The sequence below is a fragment of the Budorcas taxicolor genome, chromosome 15, assembly GCF_023091745.1.
Source record: "Budorcas taxicolor isolate Tak-1 chromosome 15, Takin1.1, whole genome shotgun sequence".
NCBI lineage: Eukaryota > Metazoa > Chordata > Mammalia > Artiodactyla > Bovidae > Budorcas > Budorcas taxicolor.
Window position 1 is genome coordinate 52,066,620 of NC_068924.1, and position 16,900 is coordinate 52,083,519.

General features: G+C 40.3%; 1 protein-coding gene across 1 annotated transcript in view; it reads left to right on the forward strand.

The window, feature by feature from the left end:
• POLD3 (DNA polymerase delta 3, accessory subunit) overlaps positions 1–15,735 on the forward strand; it is a 42,891-nt gene extending 27,156 nt beyond the window's left edge. The window contains exons 9-12 of the mRNA XM_052652489.1: positions 1,602–1,708; positions 7,551–7,660; positions 9,499–9,577; positions 13,651–15,735. Coding sequence (XP_052508449.1) covers positions 1,602–1,708; positions 7,551–7,660; positions 9,499–9,577; positions 13,651–13,853 — 499 coding nt within the window. The 3' untranslated portion in view covers positions 13,854–15,735. The remainder of the gene's footprint in view (positions 1–1,601; positions 1,709–7,550; positions 7,661–9,498; positions 9,578–13,650) is intronic.
• Positions 15,736–16,900: the final 1,165 nt, after the last annotated feature.

The window sequence follows — 16,900 nt, forward strand, 5'->3', positions numbered from 1 at the left end:
TATCTATAGAATCTGTAGGTATTGCTACAGATTTCTTTCATTCCTAGTACTGGTAATATATACTTTTTATCAATCTGATAAAAGTCTTACTGATTTTATAAGTTTTCTTGAAAAATAACTTTTACCGTTTAAAATTTTCTGTTTCATTGATTTCTGCTCTTTATTATTTCCTTCTACTTTGTGTTTATTCTTTTTCTAGCTTAAGGTAAAAAAAAATGTATTGATATTTGTTATATAAGAAATATGATTGAAGGTAAAAACTATGTCTTATTCTTATTTGTATCTGTAACACACAGTAGGCCCTTGATAAATTATTGTTGATTGAATGAATAGTGTGGTGGAGTATCCAGATAGAAGAGCTAAATAATGTCAAGTTGGATTTAGGTTTTTTTATTAGGTCATTGTTGCTGTTCAGTTGCTAAGTGGTGTCTGACTCTGCAACCTCATGGACTGCAGCACACCAGGCTTCCCTGTCCTTCACTGTCCCCTGGAGTTTGCTCAGACTCATGTCCATTGAGTCGGTGATGCCATCCAACCATCTTGTTCTCTGTCGTCCCCTTCTCCTCCTGCCCTCAGTCTTTCCCAGTATCAGTCTTTTCCAGTGAGTTGGCTCTTTGCATCAGGTGGCCAATGTATTGGAGCTTCAGCTTCAGCATCAGTCCTTCCAATGAATATTCAGGGTTGATTTCCTTTAGGATGGACTGGTTGGATCTCTTTGCAGTCCAAGAGAGTCATTCAGCACCACAGTTCAAAAGCATCAATTCTTTGGCACTCAGCCTTCTTTATGGTCCAACTCTCACATCCGTATGTGACTTCTGGAAAAAAACCATAGCTTTTTATATGGACCTTTATCAGCAAAGTGATGTCTCTGCTTTTTAATACGCTGTGTAGGTTTGTCATAGCTTTTCTTCCAAGGAGCAAGCGTCTTTTAATTTCATGGCTGTAGTCACTATCCACAGTGATTTTAGAGTTCGAATCACCTTAGTGTTTTCTACCTGTGCCTTTGTTCATATTGTTCTTTCTTTTTGAAATTATGTCTCCGTTTTCTATCTGATAAACTGTTTAGATTTTGAAGTTTTAAAATAAGACTTATGTCACTTAACATTTATTTGTTCAGAAAAATTTATCATACTGTATTTTATAGTCAGTGGTATTTGTATCTGTTTTTCCTGCCAGAGCTTCTTGAGAGCAATGGTACTTTTTTGATCTTTGCATCTGGTGTTTAACAAAAAGTCTTTATGTAAGTAGTAGCTGCTTATTTAATGCTTGTTGAATGACTGAATCAATAGTCATTCAGCTGTTGCATTCATAATGCTTGTTGAATAACTGAGTCAAAAGTAGGGGAAGTAAGGAATTTAGAGAAATTTTCAATAATCTGGTAAGTAGCTTACAGTGGTCTTTAGAGAGCTAGAAGTTTTTATTCTGAAGTGACTTAGTTGTATGTGGTCAGTGAGCGGAGTATCCTTTGGGTCTTTTATGACTTTTATTTTCTACCCTCTGGAATTAAGTTCATGAATTATGAAGCAAGGCCATGAGTAGCATATGAATACTTATATTTTTATTTTGTGTAACATGCTTAAATTATTCCCGAATGGCCACAGGAGGAAGCAAGCGGAGTTATCTGATGATGAGACGAAAGAACCTGAAAACGTGAAGAAAAAGAGGAGGAGAATCAAACTTCCTGAGTCTGATAGCAGTGAAGATGAAGGTGAGCGTTGCTAATTTTTTTATTTTAAATTTTAATTTAAAAATTTAATTTTTGGCTAGTGGGATTGTCTCAGTCAAATTGGGCTGCTATTATAAGAATACCATAGACTGGGAGGCGTAAACCACAGGACTTTATTCCTTACAGTTCTGAAGGCTGAGAAGTTCAAAATCAAGGTACAAGCTGATTCAGTTCCTGGGAGAGGCTCTCTTCCTCATTTGTAGGAGAGTACCTCCTTGCTGTGTTCTTCATAGTAGAGCAAGAAATCATCTTCTTTGTGTCTCTAATCTCATTCATTATGATCCTGTCCTCGTTTTATCTCCCAAAGGTCCCCTTCCTGCTACTATTGAGGATTTGGGCTTCAACATATAAATTTTGAGGGAACACAAATATTCGGTCCACAGAAGGGTCAGTTGTTCTTGTGATGACTTTAGTTCAAGAAGCTAAAAAGTTGCTTATTATGGGTTGCAGTGACAATAGTAATCCTAGCACTGAGAGACACAGTGTACCTATTTCTGTTCAAAACCAACTTTTAACCTTTTAACAAGAACCATAATCTTCTGGTAATTTGTGAAAGTAGCAAACACAAAGAGGAGGAGAATAAGGATTATTATTATATTTATTATCAAGGATATTTTCTTTTTAAAAAAATAAAATGGAGCTCTTCCTTTGGGTACCTTCATGTGTGTCTTATAAAAAGTGAGATTGTAGGCATCAGGGGTAATGGTACTGTTTTGTACCACGTAAGTAAAACCACACCAAGATGAATCTGCATTGTTGTTGTTGAAAGGGAATGACCCTGTGGACCCTCCTGGTTTTAAGTTGTAGACACTGTTGTAAAATAAGTGAATAGAGTAAGGGCAAGAATCTCGCCTGGAAAATTACTGTGCCTTTTAAGAGAATATCAAGTAGTCTAAGAGCCAATTCAAGTATTCATCCCAAATTGTGTAAATGAAAATACATAGAAAAAGGAGGGACTTATCTGATGGTCCAGTGGTTAAGACTGCATTCCCAGTGCATGGGGCCCAGGTTCAATCCCTGGTCAGGGAACTAGATCCTACATGCAACTAAGATTCTTCATGCACGTGGCAATGAAGATCCCTTCGTGCCGCAACTAAGACCCAGAACAGCCAAGTCAATTTTTTTTTTAAAAAGCCCAAAGAGAAAGATTCCTGGGTTGGACTGATATGCCATATGACTTCAACTCTGAAAAGCCTGCTCTGAGAACTGGTGGTGAAAAGCTTGAGCTGCTGTGATTGATTCTCCATGAATTCATGGCATATAAAGCATTTTAGGAAATGGCCAGAGCTCTCATCCAAAGGGATTCAGCATCATACAAAGGTAGACGAAAGCAAACAAACTGAGAGATTCTTTAAGAGATTAAAGAGAAATGAATGCAAAAAAAGAAACCTGCTATGCTGTTGAAGGGCAAAGCTAAACTTGTTAAACTCCAGTCTCACCAGAAACTACTGTAAGAAGCACTAAAAGTGGTAACAGAGGCAACCCAAACTGGGGGGGTATTAACTCGAGTGAGTTGAAAAACAAATTATAGATGACAGTCACACAAAGGAAATGAACAGACCTAAGAAACTGTACAAGCAGGTTGACTGTGTCTATGGCAGAGCTGCACCTTTGACTCCTCCCTGGACTCAGGGTTTTCGTTGACTGTGAAACAGATAGGAATATGGTATTGTAAGCATCCCAGTGGGATGCTGAGTCCTCATTCCATGCCATTTATCAAAATGCTTTAACCAAGAATTAGAAGTGTGTAGATGAAACAGCCATCAAGGAACATTTGGATTGGTTGAGTTGAAGAAATAGAGGCAACTCTGCAGACACACAGGAAAATAACTTAGGAGGTAACTTAGGAAGGTGTGCTAACTGGAACAGTCATCCCTAATTCCAACCAGGAAAAGAACTTGAGGAAGATTCTGGATAAGTCTTTGAAATCATTAGCCTTAATATACATTAAAAAATAAACTAGATACTAGTTTATTTAAAACTAATACTAGTTTAAAAATAAATACTAATACTAGTTTAAAAATAAACTAGTATTAGTGAAGAAGTCAGCTGTAATACTGTGATTGATTGAACACTCTTTACCTATTTCTGAAATACTCTCTGTAGTTCTGATCCTTAGCTCACAAAAATGATACTCTTAAGTGACTAGAAATAAGAGTAGGGTTATTTAGTCTGGAAGGGAGAAGAAATGTGAAAGAGGTGGACAGCCTATAATAACATGATATAGAGCAGAGGCTCTCAGATTTTTTTATCTGGGAAAGATAATTTTTGGCATCTGACTAAATTTATAAACTATTGCCATTTTATTCCTAAATTTCTTCTTTGTCTCCGAGCCAATGGGATTTTACTTTAAACCTTCATACAGTCTCTAACCTACTATTGCTTTATTCCTGCTATGCTGAATATGTGCTGTCAGTTCAGTAGGCTATCTTCAGCTAGAAGTTAGCGACAGAAGTGGAGCAAATGGCAGAGACTTTGGCGTCAGACAGACCTGGGTTTAAAATCTTACCTCCACTAGTGACTGACTTTAGGCAGGTTACTTCTTCAGTTCCTTGTTTTCTCTTCTCTAAGATAGGATGTTATCACATAAGATAGGCCTTTTATGAACATCAAACAAAATGCTGTTTCAAAAGTGCCAGGGCAATGCTTAACATATAATCAGTTTTCTTAATATTCACTCCACTTTTCCTGTTGAAATTCAGTAAGCATTTAATGGTAATAATATACTTGAAAGTACCTTGTCTCAGAAAACTCCCTTCAACTTCATATTCTTAACTATATACCCAAGAAAGTATTCTTTTTCTTTCTCCCTGGCAGAATCATAAGCACCATTAGCAGTTCTGTATACTCTCTAAAGTAAAGAAAGGCCAGACCCAGAAAGAAATAACATGAAGAGTAATATCTGTATTGCTAGGAAAAAGTCGTTTTAACTGGTATGTTTCAGTCTTTGCTACCGTTTTCAGTCCTTGCAAATTGTTTATAGAGAATGGTAAGCAAATGACCCACCCCCAGCCCTTTTTTGAAGGTTAAGATAAGTAGTTTAAAAAATTTCCTAGGAAGCTATGAATGGTTTCCAGGAATTCTAATTACCCATCTCTTCCAGAAAACTGGTAAACAGTGGTTACATTGCTAGATCCCTGCAATTATCTTTACCACAGTTCTTATTCTGCCCCAGTGAAGGGTGCTTTCCTGGGATAAGTGATATTTCACTACTTGAGTACCTTTCATCTGAAGAGCTGCAAAATCAGTTACAAATATATTTAAAACACACCAATGCATCCATCATTCCATAGCTTATGTCACTAAAAATATGTTGAAGGAGTATGGTCATCTTGGTAATAAAGACTAAGGCAGACAGACATGGATTCTAACATATGAAAGTGGGCAAGTTTTTTTTTTTTAACCTCTTTGAACCTTGGTTGTATAAAACAGATAGTAATAATGATTTTTGTGGGGTTATTATAAAAATGAATGATTAATATTTGTAAGCCCAGAAAATTCTAGTTGTTTTCCCTATCCTTTCTTAAAATATTATAATTTTTTAAAAAATTTAAACTAAGTAATACATATATACAATTTCGAAAATCAGATAAAGTACAAGTGTTATATATTAATAACCTCTCCTATCAGACTCACCTAATTGACTGATGCTTCTCTTGTCAACTTTTTCCTATCCGCCTTCCATCTTCCAAGGGTTTGTTGAAATTTCTTATTCCTTAAGAGTTCTTGGCTCCTGTGATGTTCTCTTCCCTATTATGAGGGGGTTACATTTCTTCCCTTTATTATTGTTAGGTTTCTCAATGAGGTTGTGTGGAAGGGAGAGGGAAGCATATGCTGAATCTTTCTTGACTTAGAAGCTCCTCATCCCAATTATAGTTCAGAAAATGATTCTTTTATTAAAAATGTTACTGTATATTCAGCGCTAGGGAAATGGTGGTGCCTCTGCCTGTATGGAGCCTAGAGTCTGAAGGGGGACTCTAAACAGCTCCATACGTGCAGTGAGAGGGGTCTTAGAGGGTGCCACTGGGATTATGTGTTTTCCTTGGTTAAGTCAAGTGGTTGCAGAACTGGAAACAGAATAAGAACTCATAAATTTATGACTGAGTACTCAAAATTCCTTTTCTTTGGCGTCCTCACTGCGTAAACTTCTCTCCTACCACTGTAACTCATTGCTTCACAGCTTTCTTAATAGCTATACCTTCAGGAAGATGGGTGCTTGGTTCTGGTGGTTTGACTGGACTTTTTCTTTCTCAAGCTCCTGTCATGTTCTAGCCTCCCAGTGCTGGTTAGTAGCTGGACCACTTTGCTTTTATGTTTCTGTTTCCTAGAGTTTATAAAGTTTGGGGGCCCATTTCATACTTGAAGTGTGTAATTTATTGTTTCTTTCTGGCTGTTGTTCTGCTTCACCTCTTTAGGTCATTTGGCCTTGAACTCTCCACTGTCATAATTTTTAACACTGACCTAATGAGTTGGGAGAATTTCAGATCCAAGACTTGTGCTAAGAATTTGAATACAGCCAGGAGATTCAGGGAGCAGGTGAGGCTAAGCAGCTCCCCAGTCCCTTGACCAGCAGTTTCTTTGTGGTGATTAAGCAATGGGTCAGCTGAGGATTTTCACTTCCCTTCTCATGGGCCTTAAACTAAGACTACAGTTTCCGGAACTGTTCAAAACTGATGGGATCCCTCTGGTGGTGCTCTCTTTCAGGTGGTACCACTTCCATAGTGATATTTCACTCCTTAAAATATTCTTTTCCTGCTGATCACATTAATGAGTAAGTCTTCATTGTTAGAGCTATAATTGTGATCATTGTTTCGAAGATAATTCCACAACCCCATGGTTTATGCTGTTCAATGTCAGCTGGAAAATTTTAAGTCTAACAGACATTTCAGGTGATTGCAAATAATCCTTAAATCACAGTCACAAAATCATTGTTACTATTATTTATTGCATACAACAGGAATTCAAAGAGATTTTTAAAAAAACTTCCCCACATTCATATGCTAGGATCCATATTGGTCTGCCTTAATCTTTATTATTAACCCAAGTGTTCTCCTTCAGTATGCTTTTAGTGACATAAGCGTAAGGAATGATGAATGCTTTGGTGTGTTTCAAATGTAGCTGTAATGGAGTTGTAGCTCTTCAGTTGAAAGGTGCTCACACTTGGTATAATCTGAGGACTCTCTCCACTTCATCTTAAGAAAATGTCTGTCCCTGAGTGGTAGGCAGCATGGGATAGTTGAAATAGTCAGGCTGTGGAATCAGACTGACTGGGGGGTTTAAAACCTCCTGCCTCAGTTGCAAGCTCTGTGCTCCTGGCAAGCTAATCAACCTCTCACAACCTCTGTTTACCCAACTCTAACGTATGAATGATAGTATTTGTCTCTTAGTTTTGTTGTGAGGAGAAAGTGAAGTAATGTCAGTGAAATAGATGACACATGGTAGATAACCAGTGGATATTTTTAAAACAACTGCATACCCTGACTTATCTATAAAATTAGAAGCTAGCTAAGATGATCTCTAAGGTACATTCCAGCTCTAATAATTTTTTTAATTGGATTATAATTGCTTTACAATGTCAGCTCTAAAAATTTTTGATTCTTTGATTCTCTTTGTATGAAAATTGATAAAATGTGTATTTTAAAGATACCTGTCTAGTTATCTATATGTTAATAAATAGATATATAACTGTAGAATCCTTCATTGTCATGAATTACTGCTTGCAAAATACCCTTTGCTGGACATGGAAGTGTAGAGAGCCAGTGGAGAGGGCATTGTACCAGACGCTGCCGTAGTTCTCTTATCTAAGCTTGTTCCCTTATTTCAGTCATGCCAGACTCTCCTGGAGCTTATGAAGCTGAGTCACCATCCCCACCTCCTCCTTCTCCTGCTCCTGAACCAGTGCTGAAGACTGAGCCGGAGCCTCCTCCTGTCAAGGTAAAACTTTGCTGGGATGTGTCCTTTATCGCCCAAAGATGAAGCCACTCTGCTGCATTAGTTCTCTCCTCTGCGCTTCACGTGTGGCAGTAGCTGGCTCCTGTCTCATCCTGCTCTCCTGTAGGTGGTACAGAATGGGCGTTCCCTCTCTTCTCACAGGTAGGGCAAGTTTAGCCATAGGGCATCATCTCAGGAATGTAGCCGAGGTCAATCCTGGGGGCTCTTTAGTGTTTCATGACTTCCAGTTTCAGAGCAGCTGTGCTGTCCAATTTCTGTTGGTGTTGTGCACAGTTAAGTGTAGCAGAGTTTGTGAAAGAGTAGAATAAACAACTTATGCGTGTTTGTTGCTCTTCTAGAAAAGGGCTGCAAATGGGGGAATGCAGTTTTCAGTAATCTTCAGCTGGGTCTTGTCTGCATCTTTGAGTGTAAATAATGTTCATGATTATTCAGTTCAGTTCAGTCGCTCAGTCATGTCCGACTCATTGCGACCCCATGAATTGCAGCATGCCAGGCCTCCCTGTCCATCACCAACTCCCGGAGTTCACTCAAACTCACATCCATCGAGTGGGTGATGCCATCCAGCCATCTCATCCTCTGTTATCCCCTTCTCCTCCTGCCCCCAATCCCTCCCAGCATCAGAGTCTTTTCCAATGAGTCAGCTCTTCGCATGATGTGGCCGAACTACTGGAGTTTCAGCTTTAGCATCATTCCTTCCAAAGAACACCCAGGACTGATCTCCTATAGAATGGACTGGTTGGATCTCCTTGCAGTCCATGGGACTCTCAAGAGTCTTCTTCAACACCACAGTTCAAAAGCATCAATTCTTCTGCGCTCAGCTTTCTTCACAGTCCAACTCTCACATCCATACATGACTATTGGAAAAACCATAGTCTTGACTAGATGGACCTTTGTCAGCAAAGTAATGTCTCTGGCTTTTTAATATGCTATCTAGGTTGGTCATAACCTTCCTTCCAAGCAGTAAGCGTCTTTTAATTTCATGGCTGCAGTCACCATCTGCAGTGATTTTGGAACCCAAAAAAATAAAGTCTGACACTGTTTCCACTGTTTCCCTATCTATTTCCCATGAAGTGATGGGACCGGATGCCATGATCTTAGTTTTCTGAATGTTGAGCTTTAGGCCATCTTTTTCACTCTCCTCTTTCACTTTCATCAAGAGGCTTTTGAGTTCCTCTTCACTTTCTGCCATAAGGGTGGTTATTAGTTTTCCTTAATTCATTGACTGTCATTTAAATTTTGCACTAAATTCCTCATTAGCTTAAAAGAAAATGGAGTGAAACACCAGTGGAGAGAAAAAGAAGTTGGTATAAGTAAAACCTTTTTGATACTAAGTTAGACAGTTGTAATGCTGCAGTGTCAAGGCTGAGCTAGCAGGTATCCACAGCAAGGGTGGATGCCTTGGAGACCTGCAGTCTAGGGGGCTTCTCTGGGTGCTTCTAGTATCTGCTGTGGCCTTCCATTAAAGCCCTTATCACAGTGGTCTGTTTTCCTTGTCTGTCTCCTCCAACTAAGGCCATTGTCCTATTGGTCTTTTTAACCATGGTGCCTACTCTCTCCAACAAAAGTTTGTTGACTGAATGAACACAATTCTTTGCTCAACATGCTGCTTCTCTTCTCACAATGAGGTATCAATAAGCATAACTTGTCTGTGGTTGGGCTGGTCCCCTAAAGGGAAATTTGTAGATGCCTTGTGTAACTTTTTATCCTCATAAAATATTGGAGGGTGATTGTTAAAAGATAAAAAAGTTTTTGTTATTCTTCTCTACAGCTTGATTGGTTAGTTTAACGTTGTATCCTCTGATCTTCCTGTGACGTTTTAGGGCTCCAATGGAGAAAACAAAAGAAAACGAAAACGTGTGCTGAAATCTAAAACCTTTACAGATGAGGAGGGCTGCATGGGTAAGAAAAAAGTTTGGCTCCAGGGATAGAGTTATGACCGTAGAGAGCACCTTAATCCCTCACAGAGCAGGGCGCCTCATGCCCATGTGATGCTGGCTGCTTGGCTGTGGCCCACACTGAGTGGCTGAGTACGGGGAACGCTGCAACTACAGAGTACCTGCTTCCTGTTTGGTTGGTACACTCGAGATCTCGGATAAAAGTATTATCAAAGACACTGAGAAACAGGTGGGGTTGTTTTGAACGTTTATTTTATACATTTGAACTGTGGAAAAGAGGCTCCTGCAGATGACACCCTGAAGAGAGTGTCAGGAGTCCTCTTCGTATTTTGTTCCATTTGTTCTTTAGAGGGGTATGACTTCCATATCACTTCCTGTGTGTTTCCTGTTTTGTAAGTCATGTTAGATAAAAGCAGGTACCTTTTACAGAGATCTAGAGGGAAAGTAGTATTCGGGCTTTGAGTCATCACTTGAGTCCCGATGAAATGTTCAAATCCTGGTACTACCTTTTGTGTTTGTGAACAGTTGTGGGTTTAGGCTCTTCAACCTGTTAGTGAGATGGCCCTTAAGTGTCATTTCTTTTTTCCTGTGGCACCTGCCACACCTCAGCTCTTGTAGAGAAGTATTTTTTCCGTTTCTTGATTTTCCTTTTCTGGTTCACATTTTTGTCTTAAAAAGGTTTAATTGACTATGAAGAATCAACTTTTCCAAACAGTGTGGTTGTTAAAACTAGTGAAGACATCTCATCGATCTTGAGCCTCTCCGGTTCCCTACCTCACTCATCTGAAAAGGCCTCTGCCATTTTCACTGTGCATATGCTTGGGGAGTAAAATTCCTTACACAGGAGATTTTTGTCTTTGCAGTGCCAACTTTCTCGTGAGCCTGTGAATTCTGGACTTCAGTCTTGTTTTGTTTGTTTTTGCTTTCAGTCTTCTAGTTGTGAGTTTCAGGTCTCTTGGTTTGACTGTTAGTGGTAATTTATGTATTTACTATTGAATTTTTAAATTCATTTTCATTTTAAATTTGAGGACAGAAGCATCAGTGCTAGTTTTCTCCTCCTGCTACCCCAAAAGAAAAGCATCAAAAATACCTTTATGAGAGTTCATTGGGAATTTGTGGCTAAATACATATTGCTTTGTTCAAAACCCAGTTCTCAAGTTTTGGCCAGGTATGGGATGTGAGCTTTTTTGTACTCCTGTCTCCAGACAGGACTATTAAGAGCCTTGGATGCAACAATGAAAACTGTGCTCACATAGCACATTTTTTTTGAAAAGTTTTTATTCCAAGCTCAGCTTAATGAATCTTGGCTCCTGTAACCAACAAAAGAGTTCTGCTTTCCTCTCTGTGCTCAGACTGTTCCAAACGTACCAACTCAGGGGGCTTGTCCTGTCCTGTGCTGGATAGCAGTTATTCTGTAGATTTAAAAAGCTGATCTTTCCCTTTCTGTAAGTTCACTGCAGGGACTGGGGAGTTGGGCCCCTGAGATATGTGTGGGGTAGACTTCTGGACAGGGTAGATTTATAAGAGCAAAACAGTTGAGTGGAAAAGAATTCTGTTACCCCCACAAACTGGGCCTTTTTTTTTTTTTTTTTTTTTTATGGCAGCCCAGAAAAGTGGCATGTTGTTCAGCTAAAATAAAGGTCCTGTATTTTTAAGTTGAAATCTCCTTTGTTCTGTAGTTTGAAGTAGCTACAGCTTTGAATATAGAAATGCTCCTTTTAGCTCTTAAGGGCTATACCAAGTTTTCTGCTTAAGAAATTCTGTTGATGCTGCCCTGACTGATTTTTAACTCCTTTAAGCAATGGATTGCACAGAATTGGCAATGAGACAGCCAGTGGTTAGTCATGAAATCATGAGCTAATTGATGCTGAAGTTTAATATTATAGACATGCCACCAGTTTAATACAGAATATAGCTTATGAAGGAACAAGTTTTGTAGTAAGTCTTTTCTTTTCTGTATGGCTCTTCAGACTTGCCTGATTTGAGATATTGAGTAAATAACAGCTCATAATTTTGTTCCAAAATCCAGTTATGTAGTACTTTGGCATCAGAATGGGGATGATGTTCTGCAGTCATAATTGTTGCACTATAGGTCTACCATGGACGTTTTCTAAATAATCTGATAGCAACATTTCTTATATTTTGCTGAGTATATACATTACTTGAAGATCTTGCCACATTTCAAATTCTGATTCAGTAGGCCCTGGGGGTAGGACTTGAGATTCTGTATTTCTGATAAGCTCATGGGAGATGCTAATGCCTCTGGTCTGGGAAGCCTTAAGGCCTCCAAGAATGCTCAGTATATATTTTAAACTTTTTAGTGTTTATTTAGCCTCCAAGTTGGCAGGAGTCAGCCAAAGTGAATTCTAGGCTCTTGAAAGTAATGATAAATCCTAGGAACTCTTGCGGGGTAGGGGTGGGAGGATGACCATTAATTATGCAGCCTTAATAAGAATAGATGGATAAGGTGAAGGAATACTCCAACCTTGAGCCAGTTGATCTCCAGCATGGCCAATTGTGAGGGGAAAATATAGCATTAAAGAGAGCTTGCCAGAGATTACTGGATGTATTTGTACTTTCTCTGAGGCAGCAAATGACCTTTTACAGGGAAGCAATGAACAGTGATTCTCAAGGTGTGGTCCCCAGACCAGCGGCATATCAGCATCACCTGGGAACATGTTAGCAAGTAAATTCTCAGGTCTGCCCCAGACCTACTGAATCTAAAAACTCTGGAAATAAAGCCCAGCCATCCATGCTTAAACAAAACTTCAAGTAATTCTGATACACATTAAAATTTGAGGTTAGGTAAGTGACAGACTAGGTATTAGAACACAGGTGTATTTGATTCCAAAGCCTATCCCTCTAGAACAGTTTGACATATTTTATTTGAAAGAAATGATCAATAATTGAGAGCTTGAAACTATCACTGTTCCTTAATGGGAAAAAAATACCTTTCAGTTTGCTCATTTGAATATTTATTATGCATATTAGGTTACTCTCTTCCGCTAAGAAAAGGTGTTCTCCGTTTCTCATCATTTGCTGAGAAAGGGCTTAGATGATGTTGGTTGTGGAGCTGCTGATCTCTCTGAAGTCACAGGAGGGTGGCATTGTGCTGTTCCTCGTGGTAGCTGTGTACACTGCAGTAGCACTGAAGAACCTCGTCGGTTCCAGAACATCATTGTTGGAAGCCATTGTCTGTGCCTGTGCCCTGTGGGGCTTGCTTATAGTGACGCCTCACTCATGTAAATTTTTTTCAAGTTTCCTGTGGGAAGAATTCAGTGACTATTTTGGTAGGAAAAAAGGCAAAATATGCCCTTGGCCGATGAGGAGTAAAAGCACTGTTAACTTTCTCATTTTATCATCGTCTTTCCTTAAAACTATCAGGTTTGCCATCTGACTGAGTTTGCCTGAGATAGTATCTTCACGATGCAGGCCACTGCTAACTCTTGGGTCACTGAGAACCAAGAACTGAACAAGGGAGGGACTAACTAATCTTCAGTTCTCTGTACTTAGGACCTGCGGACCCTCGGTGACACCAGGGCAGGGCTAGCCAGGAGGTACCATGGCAGTGAGCCTAGCTAGGCAGGACGGGGGCTAGCGGGTGGAACGAGATTAAGAGCAGGAAAACCAGAGGTGGCGATGGCAGCACTGTGGGTCAGGAGGTGAGACTAAGAAGTCAGTGAGAGCGTGGAGGTGGAAGCAAGTGTTTGAGACCGGAAGCAGATGGTTCTGATGCAGAGTTCAGCCAGTTAGCTGGCACAGACCAAGGCCCAAATGCAGGATTTGGGCAGTCAAATGATATGGGCCCACTCAAAGTCATGGGACACAGCAGTGACAGAATAGGGGTAATGTTGATTTTGAGCCACAGCTCGAGGCTGTGAGCTCAAGATACTGCCTCCTACCTGAGGTGGGATCTGATCTCCCAGCAGTATTAAGCTGCGGTGATCGGTGAGCACACCTCCCTCGGTCAGTGGGGCTGAGGGGATCGGGGTGAACCAGACAGCTTAGTCTCTTGCAAGAGCAGTGTTCTAAATGACCTAACCTACGCATATCCTGTTTTTCCCCTCGTTCTACCAGTGACTGAGAAAGTCTACGAGAGTGAATCCTGCACAGATAGTGAAGAAGAGCTTAAGATGAAGACTTCCTCTGTCCATAGGCCTCCTGCCATGGCTGTGAAAAAGGAACCGAGAGAGGACCGAAAGGGCCCAAAGAAGGGAACTGCTGCTATGGGCAAAGCCAACAGACAAGCAGCCATTACTGGCTTCTTCCAGAGAAAGTGAACTGCCATCTCTGTTAGGTCAGAGATGTGGTGTGGTCAAGGGACAAGCCCAGGACGCACAGACTCTCACTTACTGTGTAAGTTCATACAGCGCCTCGCCTCGTCTGTGTCAAAAGACTTCTTCCACCCTGTAAGGTTTATATGGCTTCTGGTTTTCAACAAAAAAGAAATCCCCTGGACGCAAGAGGCAAAAGAATATTTGAAAAGCTGTTACCTTCTAATGACATTTTTTTAAGCACAATTTTGACCTGTCCAGGAGAAGATTTCACTCCAGAAATATATTGGAACAGGTTTCTGAATTATCACTGAAGCCACTAGTGGCTAATCCACTGTGGCCTACCCATCCTTCGCCCTTACCCATCCACGTATGGCTCAGGGAGTGATCCTCCTTGTTCTTTTGTATTCCGCGGACTTGCTCGGGTATTCTTTTATCCCTGAATTGTACTGGGTGTGTCTGTCATTCCCCCACCCTCCCTTCCCCACTACCACCCTTCTGTGTGAAGTATTTTCTGTAAGTCTTTTAAATCTTAGACTAAGGCTGAAACAAAAATCTGCCTGTACTCCTCTTTTCCTCCATTATAAAGTACACTGACACACCTGGCCACAGACCTGCATGTTACTTGTGTTCTAGCCCTTTCACAAAAGCTCTTACTCTCTAGACCTTTACTCGCAATTAGTGGTTAGGGAAAAGCCTGAGGCAGAGCACAAATGGAAAGTAATGATGTATTCAACCCCACCAGGAATTACTTAGAGTCAGCACTGATGATATTAGAGGACTTGTCGTGTTGCTGACTTAGGGTGTGCTGTATATTGCTCTTTGTGATTTCTGTCTCCTCTCCACTCTCCCTTTCCCACTCTCAAGACCTAGAGAGGGAAGCCCACACAGTGAAATGAAGGCTAAAAAGAGAAGTCCCTTCTTACACACAGTGTACAACAGTAAGTAAAATTTCTCCTTTTCAAGCAACCTGAATGTTAGAAACAGCAGCTTTCCAGAAAGGCAATGAGGAAGAAGCAAAGCACCTAGGCTGTCAGTGTCGCTCCTCTGTGATGTTAACTCCCCACGTGCTTAAAAGTAGAGCTTCCCCAAGGAGAGCTGGAGAGAGCCAAGTCATTGGTACCTCTAAACATTTTCATTTTTTATTGGTGGAAAATAATTTATTCTAGTGAAAACTTGGAAGCAACTTCCTGTATGGCTGGACAGTGAGCTTGCGGGATGGAGGTGGTGTGGTTGACCTTGCACAGTGAGCTCCGAGGAGAGGAAAGGAACACAGGCTCAGCTGCTGGCCTGACTCATGACTAACAGAGGAGGGATGTCTGACTTGCCTCTTGCTCCATCCACCTTCGCCTGGTGTATGTCGTAAGTGATGCAGTCAGCCATCTACCGTTTAAGGTTAGGTTTGTGACTGACCTTGAATTAATAGGAGCTTCTTTAAGCAACTGTCACCCAGGCCCCTCCAGCCAGGCACCCCATGGACTTGATTAAAACCAGAGGTTTGGGAGATGAGTCCTGGCGATGTCTACAACTTGAGAAGACAGAGGCTTTGTGAGCAAGCTGAGTAAAGGTTGATGTATTCCAAACCCCTTTCTTTTTAAAACGTAAAAGGACAGAGAGAAGGCTGGAAAGGCTGAACTTAAACCTTTACAAAAAAATATCTGGAGAGAAATCCCTTTTAAATGGTTATTTTTGTCATTGCCTCTAGTCATTTTTCTAACTAGAAATGGAAAATTAAAAAAGCAATAATCTAATCATTTTTTAAAAAATTACATTGGGATCTCTAATAAAATCATATTTCGAATTGGAAAACTCTGGTGCTGGTGGAGTTCTGTCTTTGCAAGGATAATGCAAATCCTGTGATCACTGTGCCCAGTATGCTGCCTACACTCTGAGCCGTCTGTAAGGCTTGGTAAGTAGTAAGTACTGGCTGTTTTTTTCTTTTTGTAAAAAAAAAAAAAAAAAAACCTACCATGTTATTCACATGAGTTAAATAAATTTGAGAAGTTGTTTTAAAACAGTGCTTCAAACTGAATGTCTGATGAGTCTGTTATTTGACAGGACAGCAAGAGTGTATGCAATTATTCAAACTCTGAACAGGAAGAAGGCTGGTTTTCAGTTTATATTGTTAAAATAGCATACCCATAGTCTGAGATGGACAAGTTATTTGCTGTCTTCATCACTTTTCAGCCCTGTGGGAAATCTTAGTTTCAGCCAACTTCATTTTTTAGTTCCTTCAGAAGGAAATCTTGTCCTGATCCTGCACATTGTAGTCTGGCTTCACCACTTGCTGGCTGTATGACCATGGGCAGATTTCTAAACCTCAGGTTCTTTATCAAACTAGAGCTCAGACAAGTTACCATGGATTGTCAAGAGTGAAGTAATTTATACACAGAATAAATTCAGAACACGTAGGTGCTTTGCAAACGATGGCTTCCTTCCTGATGTCATAAATGATGCAATTAGCCACCAGCTTCCTGAAATGTTATCGAGGATATGACCCAGATGTTACACTCTTTCAAAATCATCATTCCGGCTGTAGATGTAGTCAAAGAGGGAAGGAAGATTGTTATAGTGTTTTATGCAAGGTTTTAGAAGAGTGTATTTTCCTACTGAGAGAAAGTGAGATTCACAAATGACTACCTTTACTATTCATGAAAACATTGTGCATCATGTCAGGCGTCTGTCGTGACCACTAGAATATAGAATCCTAGAAATTCTATAGAAATCCTAGTTTCTTCTACTAGTTGTCCTTAGGAACTAGTAGAAGAAACGAGGAAGCAAAATGAAATTGTAGCATCACATGGTGTGTGCAATCGTAAATGAGCACAGGGTCTTCTGAGAGCCCATGGGAGGGTGGGCGTTGGGGAAGTCTTCCCAAAAGAGAGAAAACTAAGCAGTTTTTCTGAAGGATGAGTAGGATTCTACCGAGCAAAGATGAAAGGATTTTTCCAGGCAGAGGAACATGACTTTTAGGGGGAAAGGAACTGTTAGAACTTGGGATAGGGAGGAAAATACACCGAGAAGTGAAGTCGGGGTCTTGCTAAGGAATTTGG